The 16,433-nt window shown below is 42.8% G+C and overlaps 2 protein-coding genes and 1 non-coding gene across 3 annotated transcripts; 2 read left to right on the forward strand and 1 right to left on the reverse strand.

Annotated features, from left to right (window-relative positions):
* The first annotated feature begins 5,462 nt into the window (after positions 1-5,462).
* Positions 5,463-8,863, forward strand: pfdn2 (prefoldin subunit 2). Its single transcript, XM_040045140.1, has 4 exons — positions 5,463-5,593; positions 6,559-6,647; positions 7,712-7,835; positions 7,974-8,863. The coding sequence occupies exons 1-4, from the start codon at positions 5,513-5,515 to the stop codon at positions 8,163-8,165; spliced, it is 486 nt and encodes a 161-aa protein (XP_039901074.1). The 5' UTR covers positions 5,463-5,512; the 3' UTR covers positions 8,166-8,863.
* A 1,284-nt stretch (positions 8,864-10,147) lies between these two features.
* Positions 10,148-10,229, reverse strand: trnas-gcu. Its single transcript has one exon. It is a non-coding gene; the product is annotated as a tRNA-Ser (tRNA).
* An 80-nt stretch (positions 10,230-10,309) lies between these two features.
* Positions 10,310-16,023, forward strand: b4gat1 (beta-1,4-glucuronyltransferase 1). Its single transcript, XM_040045139.1, has 2 exons — positions 10,310-11,865; positions 13,673-16,023. The coding sequence occupies exons 1-2, from the start codon at positions 10,762-10,764 to the stop codon at positions 13,862-13,864; spliced, it is 1,296 nt and encodes a 431-aa protein (XP_039901073.1). The 5' UTR covers positions 10,310-10,761; the 3' UTR covers positions 13,865-16,023.
* The last annotated feature ends 410 nt before the right edge of the window (positions 16,024-16,433 follow it).

A 16,433-nucleotide genomic window follows, 5' to 3' on the forward strand; every position in this document is an offset into this window, starting at 1 on the left:
CCCTGATGATCCACCAGGACAAACTCAGCAGTGTGTGAGGAAGAGGAGGAGGAAGAGCCAGCAGCAGCTGACAGATGGAGAGAATAGACAGACTGTTCCCTGTTTGTGAAGGACTGCTAGAAAAGTTTAGAATCACTAATTGTCTGTCCTGAATCAGTCCTATTAGGTAATGTTCAAATAATTTTATCCTCCCAGTGTTTTCAGTGTGGGAGAAAGTACTCAGGGCCTTCAAGTTACGCACTATGAAAGGCAGGAGGATGCCAATGTTCACATTTTGGACTGAGAGGACAGATGGTTTGAAAGAGGAGTGAAAGAAGCCATCTATGTCCACTGTGAGCGACCATCTTTGAACAGAGGCGGGGGTTTACGACACCAACTCTCTGCCATCTATAATCCAGTTTTGAGATCCCTTCCCAGACGCCTTAACGCCCACTCACATCCTGGGCCATCTGACCTCAGGAATTCGCATGATAAGGTGGGGCCAGGTTTCACAATGAACACACCCGAAACTCTGGCTGATTGGGACCCACACCCAGTTTCACACCTTGGCTCAGGCGATTAGAGGATCATCAGGGGGTCCTTTTGTCCCTCTGTGGGGGGAAACTCCCACTAGGTTATATCTGGGACTCTCCACCATTTGACCTTAGAACTGAAGAAGCTTCTCGGATGAGAGGTGAAACGTCTTCAAGCAACTTAAAGAAGTCCAGACGCTTTTCTTTGCAAGCTCCTTTGACTACGATGACCTGGATGACTGAGAACCTTCACAGACATGCAGCAACAAGTTTAACATTCAGAAACCTAAAGTATGTATCAGCAGCAGAATGGAGCTAAAAATAAATGTTTGTTCCAGTTCTATGAAGCTTTGAGTATTTTGGATCAGTAGCACTGCTGTGTTTGTTGCATCATATTGCTGTAATTGTTTATATGCTTTATATATTCTGAGGTAAGTTGATCTATAGTGTTACATCATATTCTATAAGGATGTTACGTGTTTGTATACTTTCTGCCCAGTTTGACCCATTTAGCAGAAGCCAGCCTGTTCAAGGCTCTGATATCTATTCTGTATGACTTAAAGCAGTTATGACATGGTCCGATTTTCTCACCCAATAAACGAATATTTAATATATCAGTCTACTCTTCATTTTATCAGAAACATTTATCACAGCCTGTACATTTTCTTTTTATAAATATATGTAAGCAATGAGCCAAATTTAGTAATGCCAACATGAAGGAACAACATTTGTCTCTTATATATGATGCAGCTATATATGCACTGTCAAAGATACTTGTCTTTGAGTGAAGATTTAAGGTGATAGGAAATATAAATAACTGCAACTTGAATCTGTACTGAAGCTCAGTATTTGACACAGAGTTCATGTTCACTGCTGTAATAGCTAATAATGATTAATATAATAACTATAATATTGGCCATATTATATTTACATTACCAAAGTGATATGACTTTAGTCTCATGAACAACATTAGCTAATTGTTATTTACTAGCTAATCTTAAATGACTGTTCAGCACAGAAATGAAGCCCAAAAATCATGTTTTACTGTCCTGTGGTCTCAGCCTCAGATAAATTCAAATTCAAATTCAAATTCAAATTTTATTTGTCACACACACACAACCATACACAGTATGACATGGGGGTGAAATGCTTGTAGCTGTACAATGCCCGACCATTAAATGACAGAAGAAAGTTTTACAATATTTACAATTTACAGTTTACTACAGAATTTACAAATTAACTTAGGAATTTACAGTAAAAAATGTGCAAATAGCAGAAGAGATTATAAAGATAAGGATTATAAATTATAGGAATTATAGGATTATAGGAAATGTGTGGTGGTGCGTGTGTGAGAGTCCAGTCTTATAGTGACGTGTTTGGGAGAGTCCAGTCCTACACCTGGTTCAGGCCCCGAATAGCCTGGGGGAAGAAGCTCCTCCTCATTCTCTCTGTTTTGGCCTTAAGGGAGCGGAAGCGCTTCCCAGACCTCAACAGTGAGAAGAGTCCATTGTTGGGATGGGAGAGGTCCATCATAATCTTCCTAGCTTTGGACTTGCACCGCTTGGTGTAGATGGACAGCAGGTCAGGGAGCTCTGATTGAATGATGCGTTCTGCCGAGCGCACCGCCCTTTGCAGATCTCGTCTGTCCTGCTTGGTGCTGTTCCCAAACCAGGTGCAGATGTTTGCCGTCAGGACGCTCTCGATGGTGCAGAAGTAGAAGTTCTTGAGCACCTTCAGTGGCAGATGGAAGTCTCTAAGTCTTCTGAGGAAGAAGAGACGCTGACGGGCTTTCTTAACCAGGGTGTTGATGTGGCAGGACCATGACAGGTCCTGAGTGATGTGGACACCCAGGTATCGGAAACTGTCCACTCTCTCCACTGGCGTGCCACTGATGATGAGGGGTTTGTAATTCCTCGCCTGCTTTGTAGTGAAGTCCACGATCAGCTCCTTAGTCTTGCTGATGTTTAGGAGGAGGTTATTCTCCTGGCACCAGGTCTCCAGGTTCCTAATCTCCTCCAGGTAGGCCATCTCGATGTTGTCGGAGATCAGGCCCACAACAGCAGTGTCGTCAGCAAACTTGACAATGGAGGTGGTGTCGGATGTGGCTACACAGTCATAAGTGTACAGTGAGTACAGCAGGGGGCTTAAAACACAGCCCTGAGGCACTCCAGTGCTGAGTGAGATGGAGGGGGAGACTTGTTTTCCCACCCTCACTGATTGGGGTCTGTCTGTGAGGAAGTTGAGGATCCACTGACACAGTGATGAGCTGAGTCTTAGATCCGTCAACTTGGTGAAAAGCTTAGAGGGAATTATTGTGTTGAATGCTGAACTGTAGTCCACGAACAGCATCCTAAACATAATTCCCTCTGCCAGTGTCCAGGTGACTCAGGGATGTGTGGAGCAGGTGAGATATGGCATCGTCTGTGGAACGATTAGTCCGGTAAGCAAACTGAAGTGAGTCGATGGTGGCAGGAAGTGAAGAAGTGATGTGATCTCTCATCAGTCTTTCAAAACACTTCATCACAATTGAAGTCAGTGCTACTGGACAGTAGTCATTGTGGCAAGCGGGCTGTTGTTTCTTTGGAACAGGGACAATAATGGACTGTTTGAAGCACGTGGGAACCACAGCTTGGGCCAGGGAGAGTTTGAAGATCTCCGTGAACACCGGTGCTAGTTGATCAGCGCAGGCTCTAAGGACCCGGCCAGGGATTGCATCTGGTCCCGCTGCCTTCCTGGTGTTCACCCTCCTGAAGGTGTTCCTCACGGCATGCTCTGTGATGATAAATGCATTTTCTTCACTGGTGCACTCCGAGCGCACGCAGCCGTTTGTTGTTTTAATTGCTGCGGCGTTGAAGCGAGCATAAAACGTGTTCAGCTCATCAGCCATACTTATCAAATCACACAAAGCTCTTGTAGAAACAAACAAACAAACTCCAATAGATTGGATTTGGGGCTATCCAAAATAGTGGATGAGTGCCAGTCAGCCTTTGTGAAGGGTAGAAACATACATAACCACACTAGACTGATTCTTGGCCTGCTAGACTACAGAAAATTTATCACAACGGACAGTTATGTGTTGTTTCTGGACTTCTTCAAGGCTTTTGACACAATCGAGCGTTCCTTTTTGTTAAAAGCTTTAGAATTTTTGGGCTTTGGAAGTAAATTTTGCAACATGGTTGAAATGCTTTACACTGACTTCAGTAGCACGGTCTCCTTGAAGGTGCAACAAGGAATCCGACAAGGATGCCCTATTTCTTAACACTATTAATCAAAAAATTCTAACGACATACAAGGAATATCAATTTTGAGAGTTCAAAGAGTTCAAAGTCAGTTTGTAGATGATACATCTATCTTTTTGAAAGTTAAATCAATTGTAGATAAAACTTCAAGTATTATTATCTCAATCTTCTCTAAAGCTTCCGGTTTATCTCTTAATATCAAAAAATGTGAACTCCCGATTCATACAAGCTTGTACTGTTGTACTGTTCCAAATTTTCATTTGTATTACCTGTGTTATCCTCTTTGAAAGTTTGTATTTTGCAATTGCTCAATTAAAAAAAAGAAATCTAGGTAGCTAGTGGCCAGCTGTTTGCCACACACAACCTTTTGCAGCTGGCAGGTGGTGGGCAGCCCTCTTCCAAAAAAGCAAAGACTGCTTTCTTTCTTATGGGGAAATGGGTCGTTCACAAGTAAATTTACTAACCTAGAACATATTTAGAAAACAACAAGGGGAATAACTGAGTGTACACTGAAGCCAAAGTGTCTTAAACCTGCATTCTGTCTGAAGACCACCAGATGCTAATTGCTGTAGTTTCAAAAACACTTCAGGTCGTATAAATGTCTATGGAAAAGCCTCTGTAAAAAAACTTTCCTGCTGAGTTTATAGTCTTAAACTGGGCATACACTGTGCGATTCTTTTTTTCAGTCGTGCGATTCAGCTCCTGCTCAAACTGTATGATTGACTCGCAGAGGCTAGAAGTTCATAGGTCACGATGCAGGGTCTCACACTATAGTTTGAGTGCTCAAACTGTGCGTCCATAAAAATTAAGGTTATAACAGAAAATCTGTCGCTCGCTCTCCCTCTCTGTCTTCCACTCACACAGACACGCACACCACCACCATCAACTTTGCTAAGTTGCTAAAGAAAAACATTGATCAGGCAGCTGTGAGTGAGCAGCAGTGTAGATCCAACTATTTTCACGGTTGTTGTGGTCGTGATAATTTTGTGAAGCCACATCGAAAAGGCTCGGATGAGCTTGCCATAGTTCTACAAGTTGTGCCTCCATCGCCTGTGTCCAGATCACACGCTGCACTGCCGTGCTGCTCCGTCTTTTTCGCCGACATTTGTGTTTGCGCGTGCGCAATGTGAAAAGCTGCGGTGACAGCCTCACGACGGTCGCGAGGATCACGACCAAGCGATTGATGATCGGGAGCTGGTCGTGAGGTGTTAATCGCTTCTCGTTACCCCACGTATACTACACGATGCACGGCGCACGATGAAGGCCAAAATCGGACCGATCGCCAAAACGGTCGACTCAAAAATCGGCTCAAAATGGGCCAAAAATCGCACAGTGTCTGCCCAGCATAAGTCACTCATAAATAATATGGAAAACTCTAATGTTAAGGCATTAAAATGGGATTTCATAAAGGAATGAACTCGCCATAGAGTGTAAATAGACAGATTCTTTATTGATCACGCAAGGGAAATTGCCGTCTTGCAGCAACACCATAAGAAGTAAAAATAAAAATTGTATAATCCACAATAAAAACAACATAGGCTGTGTAACAATGTAATTTAAGGTCCATACAGTAATTGGTCCATACTGAAGGCCTAGTAATGTGAGGTAGTCCAAAATTTCACATACTACAGTGATTAAAAGAAAATAATACCATAATGGAAAGTCACACTTCATTTTATTCTATTCATTTCTATACAGGCAATCGCGTAAACCAGCCCTGTACGTCTTTCCTGGGTCCCTTGCAAGCAACACCCTTCCAAGATGGCAGCCAACAGTAGCAGCACGGGTAGCAAATCCAGCAACAGCGGCGGTGGGAAACAGTCCGGCCCGTCAGCTGAACAGGTACCCTCCCCTCCACCTCAGGCTGCTTCACCGGTGCAGTCGTTGATATTGTTGTCGTTGGGCCGTGTGCGGTGGAGTTACAGCCACCAGTTTGAGTCCTGGATAGCTAAAGCTAACGTTAGCTTCCCATCGCCGTCATGGTCTGCTCTCTAACAAGCAGCTGGTGTTAAACATGAAGGTTTAAGCGTTCATATAATGAGCTGGGGTCAGGTGTGCGCTTCTAGAGCGCGGTTTATGGCTGTTAGACGTATTTAAATGTGTGTAACGAGGTGGTGTGGCTGGATGAATAGAAGATGCTATTTTTATAACTGAAGACCACCCAGCCCGACTCAATCAACGTGAAGCCACATTACTCAGATATTCATAAAGTACCTGTAACGATGAACTGAGTCTGCCGTAAAAGTCCTGCAGTGTAGCTGCTCTCAACAAAAGTATGTGGAAAGCGATTAATGTGATCAATGCAATGGTTTCATGTGGTGCTCCTGCAGGTTGTCCATCATGGATGAGTTTGCGTTTGTTGGTGTCAGCTGCCCTCTGCTGTCCCAGCGCAGCACAGAACAGCATAGAGTACGGCAGTGACCATCACAGACTCATGCTGAGCGGATATTAAAATCCCTCAGTCATCTCAGAAAATAGTGATGGCTGTGTGTGTTGTTGTAGAGAACCTATGTGTTTTTAGTGAAGTCTGGTTAATTGTTAATGTGAACATTCCCTGACAGTTTCCACACAGCCCCCACTGGTAGAAACACAGCTCACTGGTTTTGATCACCAGGAGGTGTTTAAGTTACTCAAAATTAAAATGCCATTATTTTTATGATATAGCCAAAAAATTACTGAAAATGTGTGAATTTCTGTTAAGTGAGGTTACATAGACTTTTACACCTTAACTATGTGTGGATCAGACATGCTTACATGTCCAGTCTCTGCTGGTCCATGATGGTGCTCACTGTGGTTTTCTGTGGCAGGTGGTGGCAACATTTCAGAGGATGCGTCAGGAACAGCGCAGTATGGCTTCTAAAGCTGCAGAGTTGGAGATGGACATCAACGAGCACAGGTTGGTACAAACCTTCTGATCCGCTTTAAACAGTTTACATTTACAAAGAAGTTTCATGCAGCAGTTCAAGAAAGAGAGAACTGAACATGATTTATTGATATACAGAATTCAGTTATGCTATTTTACGACTCCGATGCTACGACAGCAGAATGAAATCCTAGTGGCGATAGACGTTATCTAGGTATCAAGGGTCATGCCTTGACTCTAGGTCCTCGTCAAATTCTAGCTCAGGTTCTAGCTCCAGTGCCCCTCCAGCTCATCGAGGATCTCAGAGCAGAAGTCCAAGATGGTGGAGTTTAATCCATCTGACCATGGCTTGCAACACGCACTGGGAAGCAGCTAAATTATTTTATGGTTTTACTGCGTGCCTTCTCAAATGTACGATGTGTGGCCCAAATGTGTGCGCACACACACGTGTACACAGAAAAAGCAGACAGATGACAGAAAAACACACACAGCAAGTGTTTATTTCTCACTTCCAGTATTAGGAAACGTTTGCATGTTTGCAAACAGTTCATTGGCACAACCGGAACAGGTTGGCAGCAGTTACTTTGGTAACTGAGTTTAAGTAACTGATCTTAAAACGGTTAAATATAAAAATAAATAAATGCTTAAATGAGGTGTCAGATATACTTGTATGGGTATTAATATACTTGGTGGAAGACCTGATGGCTGAGTCGTTATTCCTGTTATACTTCTTTTAAGTTCACCTCCCAGAGTGCATGTGTGGTCGGTGCATGGTGAAATAAAGTCTCCGTGGATAAGTCCTCGTAGACACATGGACCCTCACACTCACTCTCTGATGATGAAATTTATGATCCTAGTGGACTTGTGGATGTGGAGGTTAATTGTGACTTATGGCCTGATATTATAAGCATCTAAATACGTAATAAGCTCTAGCGCAGACCAGGTGGTGCATGTGAATGTAACACTGAATGCATGTTCTTAGCTGCAAATATTTCACAGTCTGGGGAATCACAATGTCAGCTACTAGCTGAGGCATTCCTGTGTTACCTTTTGAGTTGAATAAGTTTTCTTTTTAACATTTCTGTTTTTCTATTCAGCTTAGTAGTAGACACATTGAAGGAGGTGGATCCATCGAGGAAATGCTTTCGTCTAATAGGAGGAGTGTTGGTGGAGAGGACAGTAAAAGAAGTTCTACCTGCCTTGGAAAACAACAAAGAACAGGTGATAGAAGAGGAAATGAGAGCATTTTACAATTTTTCTTTAAACACTGAGTGCTCTGGCGTTTAATAGCTTCATATATTGTACTCAGACACTTATTTAACTCAAAATTTAATTTTCTTCCTCCTTCTGTCCTCACAGATCTCCAAAATAATCGAGTCCATCAACTCACAGATGCAGACGAAGGGGCGGGAGCTCACAGAGTACAGGGAACGCTACAACATACGTTTGGTGGGAGAGGGCGAAGGAGAGGAAAAGGGCCAGTCAGCCGCTCCCTCCAGGGACAGCGAAGGAGGCGGATCCAAAAGCGGAGCCGGTGTTTTAGTTTCATAGGTAGTGAGCATGGACAGTGACAGCAGGGCCCTTTGATTTCTGCAGTGCTGAACACGTAGATGGAGTCACACAGTTTAGGTGGAAAACAAACTCTTTGCAGGATAACTCTGGATTTGAAGTTTACTGAAATCTCTGCTTAATCTAACGCACTTGTTAATTTGCAGCAGGTGTATTCTGCTTCCTTATGTTCAGTGTGAAAGTTAAAGCTGTCTTATGTTTGCCTTTTTTAATGCTGAAATACTGTGACATCAGTTCACTGACTGAATTCAACCCCCTGAATATTTACTCGCACTCACGCAGGAGCAGCTAAAAACATGATTTTGCTGTCTTAAGATTATAGAAAGTGTTTTTTTTTTTCACGCAAGATACAACTGCTAACGTGTTAGGCCAAAATTAAAGATTAATTTTGAAAACTAAGAACAAATCGGACGCCTAAACATCCAGTAAAATGTGTAACAAAGAGATCATTTTGAAAGATGTGCAAAAATTTGACTTCATGTAGAGTATTAGCTCTGAATGAGGTCAGTTTGTGTTCAGGGGTGATGAACCTGGAAGTGTAACTGTCACACCTTAATAATAAAAACCCACCATAACTGAGGAAATGCCTCCTAGGACCCCATGAGCACTGTCCACACGGTTAATGTGTTGTAAGGCCTTTGTTTTTGTTAATGATGATGAATAAAAAATGTCACAGTTGTGTTTTCTTGTTGCTCTCATTTCATCTCATCACTTCCATTAGGAGTGGAGCCAACAAGAGTTTTAAACAAGATGAGACGAGGTTCAACAGAAGTGCATCATAAATTGTTCTCACACTCGAATGGTGAAGGAAAAAGGACTAGTTTAAAGAGTCCCTCTCATAGCATGGTTTGTATATTTGCCTGTATGTGCAGCACCTGCTTTCACAGGATAAACCTCTATCGTTTATTATAGCTCTATCAAGTCATGACGTTCAGAAACTGAGACATCCTTCAGCATGGTGATCTAAGACTGATTTCAAGATGGGGAAAGTCTTTTGTGTTGAGTTTTTATAAAAAGACCTCTGGGGGTTTTCTGGGAGAGTGAAAAGTTTGCCACTCACCAAAGGTTTTGGACACAGTGAAAGGAAGATAACTTTGTTTACTCAAGTACAGAAAACACCTAAAATGCTCACTTTCATTCTAAAGCAAAGAAAGAGCAAAACCACAGGTCAGCCAACAGATTTTGGTGTCCAAGTTTTGGATTGCTCCTAATTTGTCTGCAAGGCAATTATAAATAACAAAAATTCAAACTTAGTGTGGGGAACTGAAAGGACTTTAACTGAAACACCACACTTTAAAGAAAAATGGAAAGGATGTTGATTGTTTACAAAACTAAACCAAAAAATAAAAAATGTCTTTAGTTGTAATTTTTGTAAGTTTAGTTTTGTCAAACATAAAAAGACTGGAGCTTATGTTTAGTTGAGATGAGTATGTGGTAGAGAGCCGTGTGCTTGTGAACTTATTATCTTACCTATGACAAATAACCACCAAAAACAAAACCAACAGCAACAAAAATAACTATAGAATGATAACTAGAATGAACCACACCAAAAACTCTTAGGCAAACAAAATAAACCTTAAAATATCAGATTAACTCTGGAAACTAAAGTAAACTGAGACAGGGGAAAAGAAAAGCTAACAAAAACAATAAAAAAATGCGAGATGATATTTTCTCTGGGCGTCTGTGTGCACTGCCATATCTGCACGTATCTATATTTATCTCTATCTATCTATCTATATATATATATATATATATAGCTACACTTTATAGTATTGATTCTGGGTTTTATATGGGATTGAGGCAGACTGATTGAAGCTCCTTCATTTGTAATTTAAACCTCATGGTCCGTTTGGACTAATGTGAGCAAGTGATACTGAGCAACTGAGATTATTTTTAAACATATGGCGTTACGTAACTGACAAAACACGTGATTCAGGATTAAGTGGGAAAAAGTGAAAAGCTACCGACGAGGATGGGATTCGAACCCACGCGTGCAGAGCACAATGGATTAGCAGTCCATCGCCTTAACCACTCGGCCACCTCGTCTGAATGTCTCTACTGCAACAGCAAATTGTATTCAACGGCAACCTATAAGAATAGTGTCCATATTTATGTGGCTTATTTCTAAAGACTTCGTTCTCACGTAACGTGGCACCGTATTTAGAAAATCCACGGGTTCACACATTGGCCTTTAGGACAAATTAAAAACAAGCGCAAACACTTCTCCGGGAGTAAATTCAGCGGCGCCTTTGCGTCCGTCATTACGGTTATAACACATCGGTGTGCGCCGCTGTCGCAGCAGCAGCAGACTGCTGACAACTGTGCTGTGCTTTGATGGAGATCACAGAAACTGGATGATCGCTATATTTGTTCTTTTGTGAGTCGTGTGGAAATCTAGGTCAGCGCTGCCACTAACCGGGAAAACATGCGATCGAGTATTCGTTACATTTCCAGCCGAGGAGGCTGCAGTTAGCACTGAGGCGCCAGTGTCGGTGACGCTAGCTGGGACAGAAATAGAGCAGTAAGAGGCATCCAGCTGTGGTTTTCGGACCTCTTTGTGTCCTGCAGCCTGTCTGGGATGCATCTCTCCAAGAAATGTTCCGCCTTCAAAGTAGTGCTGAGCGCCCTGCTGATAGTGGCGCTGCTGCAGCTCATCTACCTGTCCTTCCTGTCCAAGTTTCACGGAAAGCAGCAGCGGTACCGATACTCGGAGCTCTTCGGAGGCTCCGGGGCCAAGAAAAATGCCCACCCGGAGAAAAACTCGCGGAAGGAGCGCCTGAGGTACTCACTGTCCACCGGCGGGATCTTTGACAACAGCGGGCAGTACCGAGTGTACAAGAACTTGATCAAAAGTGACTTCACCACGAATGAGAAGCCGGGATCTGACCCCAGCTCCAACATCCTGGCTCTAGCTACACACACCACTATCAACAACCTGCACTACCTGGAGTCTTTGCTGGAGAGGTGGCAGAACCCCATCTCTGTGGCCATATTCGCTCACGGCCAAGATGTGAAGTTTGCCACAGCTCTGGTGTACGCTCTCAGCTTCTTCTGCCCTCACATCCAAGCCCTGGTGGACTTCCACTTGGTTTGCCTCTCTGGAGAGATGGCCAGCTTCCCGGAGCAGGACCGTGAGCATTTTGCAGGTCTTGAGGACTGTGCCTCAGTGTTCTCCAGACTGGAGACTCACGGGGAGAAGTACAAGAACTATGCTATGAGTGGAAACATCTCCTACCCCAACAACCTTCTTCGTAACATCGCCAGAGGGGGCACGGAGTCCTCCTACATCTTGGTCATTGACATGGACATGATGCCAAGCGCCGACCTGCATGAGCAGTTCATGGCCATGATCAGCAAGCGTGAGCCAGCGAGTGACGAGGTCTTCGTCCTACCAGCTTTCGAGATCCGCCACGCTAGGAAGATGCCAGCCACAAAAGCAGAGCTGGTTCAGCTCTACCAGGTCGGTGAAGTCCGGCCCTTTTATGAAGAGCTGTGTCCTCGTTGTCAGGCCCCCACCAACTACTCACAGTGGGTAAACAGCCACGTCAGAGAGACGGGAACCCTGGAAGTTGCCTACACGCTCACCTGGGTGGACCCCTGGGAGCCCTTTTATATCGGGCACCGCTCTGTGCCTCTCTACGATGAGAACTTCAAGCAGTATGGCTTCAATCGTATCAGCCAGGTTGGTATGAGAAAGGTGGTCATGATTTCAAGAAGATCTGCCTGTTAGCTGAAGCCCATGAGGTGTTTGAATACAAAACCACAATAATCACTGAACATACAGGAGAGAGCTACCACACACTGTCAGCATCAGAATCGCTCTTAGACTAAAGGAGTAAAGCAGCAGCTTGTTCCAGGTGTTTGGTGGCTGGAACAATCAGCCTTCTAAAATTAAAAGCTCAGGTCCCAGTCAACCAAAGTCAGCAGTATTTATACTTTGCTGTATTTTTAAAAAACTGGAAAGTGGTCGACAACTTTGCCGACCTTTGCATTTAAATCTCTTAATTTGACTGTAAGTCGTGTATATTTTCATTTTAGGAAGAAGTACTTGGTGCACTACTACTCTATGCAGTTTATTCACTCTTTACTCACATGGAGGCTTTTTCTTCACTTTTTCTATCATCAAGGACTTTCTTTATTATTTCTGTTTGCACTAAAAGATTCAGGTTTTTTTTTCCAGGTCCAAAACTCTGTAGATGAATTGCTTAAATTAAATTGTAGACTAAATTCAAAAGCATGTGCACAAATATATGCTACCAGTCATTTTTCTGGCTTTAAACAAACTTTACACTATCAATAAATATCACTATTGCTCCGACTCCCTCCTGCAGATACATGCAGATTAATTGGTGATTTGAGCTGTGAGTGGGATCAGCTTTTTGTGTTAGCCCAGTGATAGAATAACAAGTTAAGTTCAAGTTTAGAGATTACCCCCTACTGATAATCAATTCTAATAATAGCATCGCCATTGCTGGAGATGACCCAGACCAACAGTATCTAATGTCTTTGTTTTAAACTTCTGTTAAGCGCCACCGAGGCTGCAGCTGAAAGCATAAAAACTGTCTTTTAAACATTATTTTAATTTAAATACTCTCCATATCTTAGTGATAGAGCTGTGCTATTGACAAGTCTGTTATCTCACACACTTATTATTTAAGTTGCTTCTACTTCCTGCCTTCAAATTGGCTGAACTTTGTCATTATAGCAGATCATTTAACACAAACACTATAAACAGTTTGGAAAATGAATGGAAGTCTAAAAGTAACACAAAAGAGTAAAGAGGTCATGGAGATGGACAAGAGATTAGGAGTCATCACAAATGAAGTTTAATGAGTCACAGCAGTGGGAGAGGACGTGACCCAGAGCGGGATGAAATCCCATAAAATATCTCTTTTTTATAATCCTGGACTAATCAGACTAAAACTGGGTCAGCAGCTTTTTTATGGAGTTTTAAGCTTCCTAAAACTTCAGACGAGGATGTAAATGCAGTAAGAGGTACACATTTTAACACTAAAACACATGATTGTGGACACACCTGTACTGAGGACGAGAAGTCACAGGACGTCTGTCTCTGGTGCATCAGCTTTGATCTCTCATAGGTTCCTCAACTTTAGGAAAGTACTATATTAAAGGTGTGAAGGCTCCTTTAAATTAAATTAATCTGCTCGACACAAATCGTTTTTGGTTGTAGTCTCTTCTAAACCTCATGGCCTTCTTTTTCTAAGCTTCTCCTTTCCCCTGTGGAAATGTCTCCACACCTTTGTCGGTTTCATCGCTCCACGCAGCCTCTCCCTGACACCTCGTACCTGAAGAAGACATTTCATCTCTCCTTCCTCATGTCCGCTCGCTCACCTTTGTTCTCACGCCTTCTGCCCTCGATACCAAAACCGTCTCCTGTGTCATTATCTTCTCTCACCTCCCCCCGTTCGCTCTCATCACTTCCCACCTCCACGTCTGTCTTCTCATGCTGTTGTTTAATCTCCCTCCAGGCCTGTGAGCTCCACGTGGCCGGATACAGGTTCTCCGTGCTGAGCACTGCCTTTGTGGTGCACCGCGGCTTCAAGATCCAGGGGGAGTTCCACGCTAGGAAAGACGAGGAGAACAAACGCAACCGGGTTCTGTTTCGCAACTTCAAAGAGGGCCTGAAGACCAAATATCCGTCCTCCGCCCGGCGCTGCTGAAAAAAAGACGAGGACATCGGCCGCCGATGAAGTCGCTGTCGAGCTGAAACGACGGACGCTTTCTTCTTGTATCCAGATTTAGCTTCCTGTAAAACCCTTTCTGCCCAACTTTCATAGTCAGCACATCAATTTTCTAGTTTCTCTCTGATTTTTCTTTGTTTTTGTGATGGTGGCACAGTAGGCGTTTATTTCAAATTTTGTGAAAATGAGCATCAGGGAAATGCTGCCTCGGGATTTCTGAGTGTTCGCTTGGATGGGAGAAAAAGAAATGATCATTCAAGAGTGAGAAACAGGGCAGAAAATCTGGAGTTCACTGCGATTTCACTCAAATGCACATCCAGAAAGCATTTGGGGTCATTTTAAAGCACATAAGGATCCATGCATCCTATATTTGGAAATCATTTTACACTCGTCCAGATTGAAAAATGGAGCAGAGTCCTAGATTTCACTGCGAGTAACATGAAGTTTAACCTCTTACATTTCAGACATTGTGTTTAAAGTTAACATGCATGGTGGTGTTTGACAGCAGCTGGCAGAAAAATGAATTCGCTGATACATCAGGGACCAACAGTAAGGACCAGCTGCTTAATGTGGAGCTCCTGACCAGCTTATTCTCCTGCAGACTGACGGAGCAGGTTCATTTTTAGGAAGGTGGTGGAGCATCACAAAGGTCTACTTGTCTACAAGGAGACATCAGCAGGAAGTCAGCGGTGTTGTTTTGTAGAGCGATGCTGAAGATGCTTTAATCTCTCTGTACAGAAACAAGTTCTCCATCTACATATATACAAACACTAGCAGCCCTCTGACTGGAAGAGAAGCTAAAAATGCTACATTTCTTCCTTTTGGGGATTTGAAAGGTCTGATTATTATATTTCCTCCAAGGGCAAAAACACTAGTTTAAAGATAAAGCTGCTCCTTTATTCTGACAAGGTCGTCACAGCAGATGGATCTGCATCTTTTGATTTGACACAGATTTCTGTGGCTAAAAAAAAACCTCCTCACACTATTTAACTTCACTTGTTTGGCCTGGTTTCAGACATTTATGTCAGCTATTCAAGAAAAAAAATGATGAAGTAGTCTGATTGTTGCTCTGCAGACCTGCAATCATGGGAGTAAAGCGTGTCTTATAGTGCGCTCTGACCACAAGGTGGCAACAGTCGCTCGAGCGTCCCGGTTGTGGTTTGTTTTCAGCCTGTGGTAAAAACAACAGCAGCAGCAGCACATCAGCGGCGCTGTTTGGTGCTCAGGACGTGAAGCAGCTCCGCAGCACGGCCGTTAGCACATTTGGCTGCGAGTGCTTATCAGACTGAAAGGGTTCATCTCATGAGAACAAAGCTGTGGGAGCCTGTGTACAGAGATTATGCACAACACTAGATTTTTGCATACACTGTGGAGAACTGCTGTATTTATAACACTGGGGATCTGACACTAGCAGCCCTCTACATTTATCAAGAGATTTTTGTTGTTGTTTTTACCTCTTCAGCTGGAGTGTGTGTTGGGAGCGGGCAGCTACAGGCACTAATGTAGCACACATATAAAGCATAATCAAAGTGTGAACCACAAACAGGAGCAGCCTGTTGTGTTAAAGGATTGCTTCTCTTGCTACTATCGGAGTAAAAGACAGCAAATGTTTGATCCTAGGCTTTATTCTGTAACTACGGTACATACAGACAGTATTAACCTCGACTACCACTCTTCTTCTTTGTTTGTAGTGAATGCATATACACTTCAGATATGTTTGACTCACATGTTTAAGTGTTTAATTTAAATGTAATTCTCGATTCGAGACGGACTGACGTGTTTTTTCTTCCTCACTCGTCATGTTTGTGATATATTTATTGTAAAAACTCTTGTTTGTTAACAGGAATAGTTTTTTATGACCTCGAGCCACAAAGAATAACCTGTAGCACCAAATTTAAATGGAACATTGTGATTTTTTTTTTAAACCACTATGAAATAATTTATTTAGCGTTTTTGGAGCAGATTCAGTTTGAACACGTTACCTTATGTGATTATGTGGTGCAGTGCTTTTTCCTGGTGCAGTGTTTCTTCCTTATTTGGAAATTTATTGTTTTTTTTTTTTATTTATTTATTTTTTCTCTATGATGCCTGATTTGTATTGTTGAAATTTCTAATAAACCTGGATTATTTACATTTGACCCGTGACTGTGATTGACTCTAGCTCTAACTCAAGAATAGAGTAAGTTAGTGAAATCACACCTGATTATATCACAAACTCAGAGTATGCGAACGAAAGAATGAGCCAGCTGTGGGTCAGGTGGTAGAGCAGGTCGTCTTCTAGTCAGAAGGTCAGTGGCTTGATCCCTGGATCATCCAGCCCACATGGCTTAGGAAAGATACTGAACCCTGAGCTGCCTCCAGTGCATCTGTGTCTGTTTGTTAGAAAGCACTTAATGCGCTGCATGAAGATGTCAAGTCAAGTGACTGTTATTGTCATTTCAAACATGTACAGTGGTTCAGTACAGAGTGAAACGAGACAACATTCCTGGTGCTACATATGACAGACAAACACAGGACTATGTAAAATGCAATGTGCAAAAAAACAAGA

Source organism: Simochromis diagramma, unplaced genomic scaffold, assembly GCF_900408965.1.
Source record: "Simochromis diagramma unplaced genomic scaffold, fSimDia1.1 OVJJ01000590.1, whole genome shotgun sequence".
NCBI classification, from domain to species: domain Eukaryota; kingdom Metazoa; phylum Chordata; class Actinopteri; order Cichliformes; family Cichlidae; genus Simochromis; species Simochromis diagramma.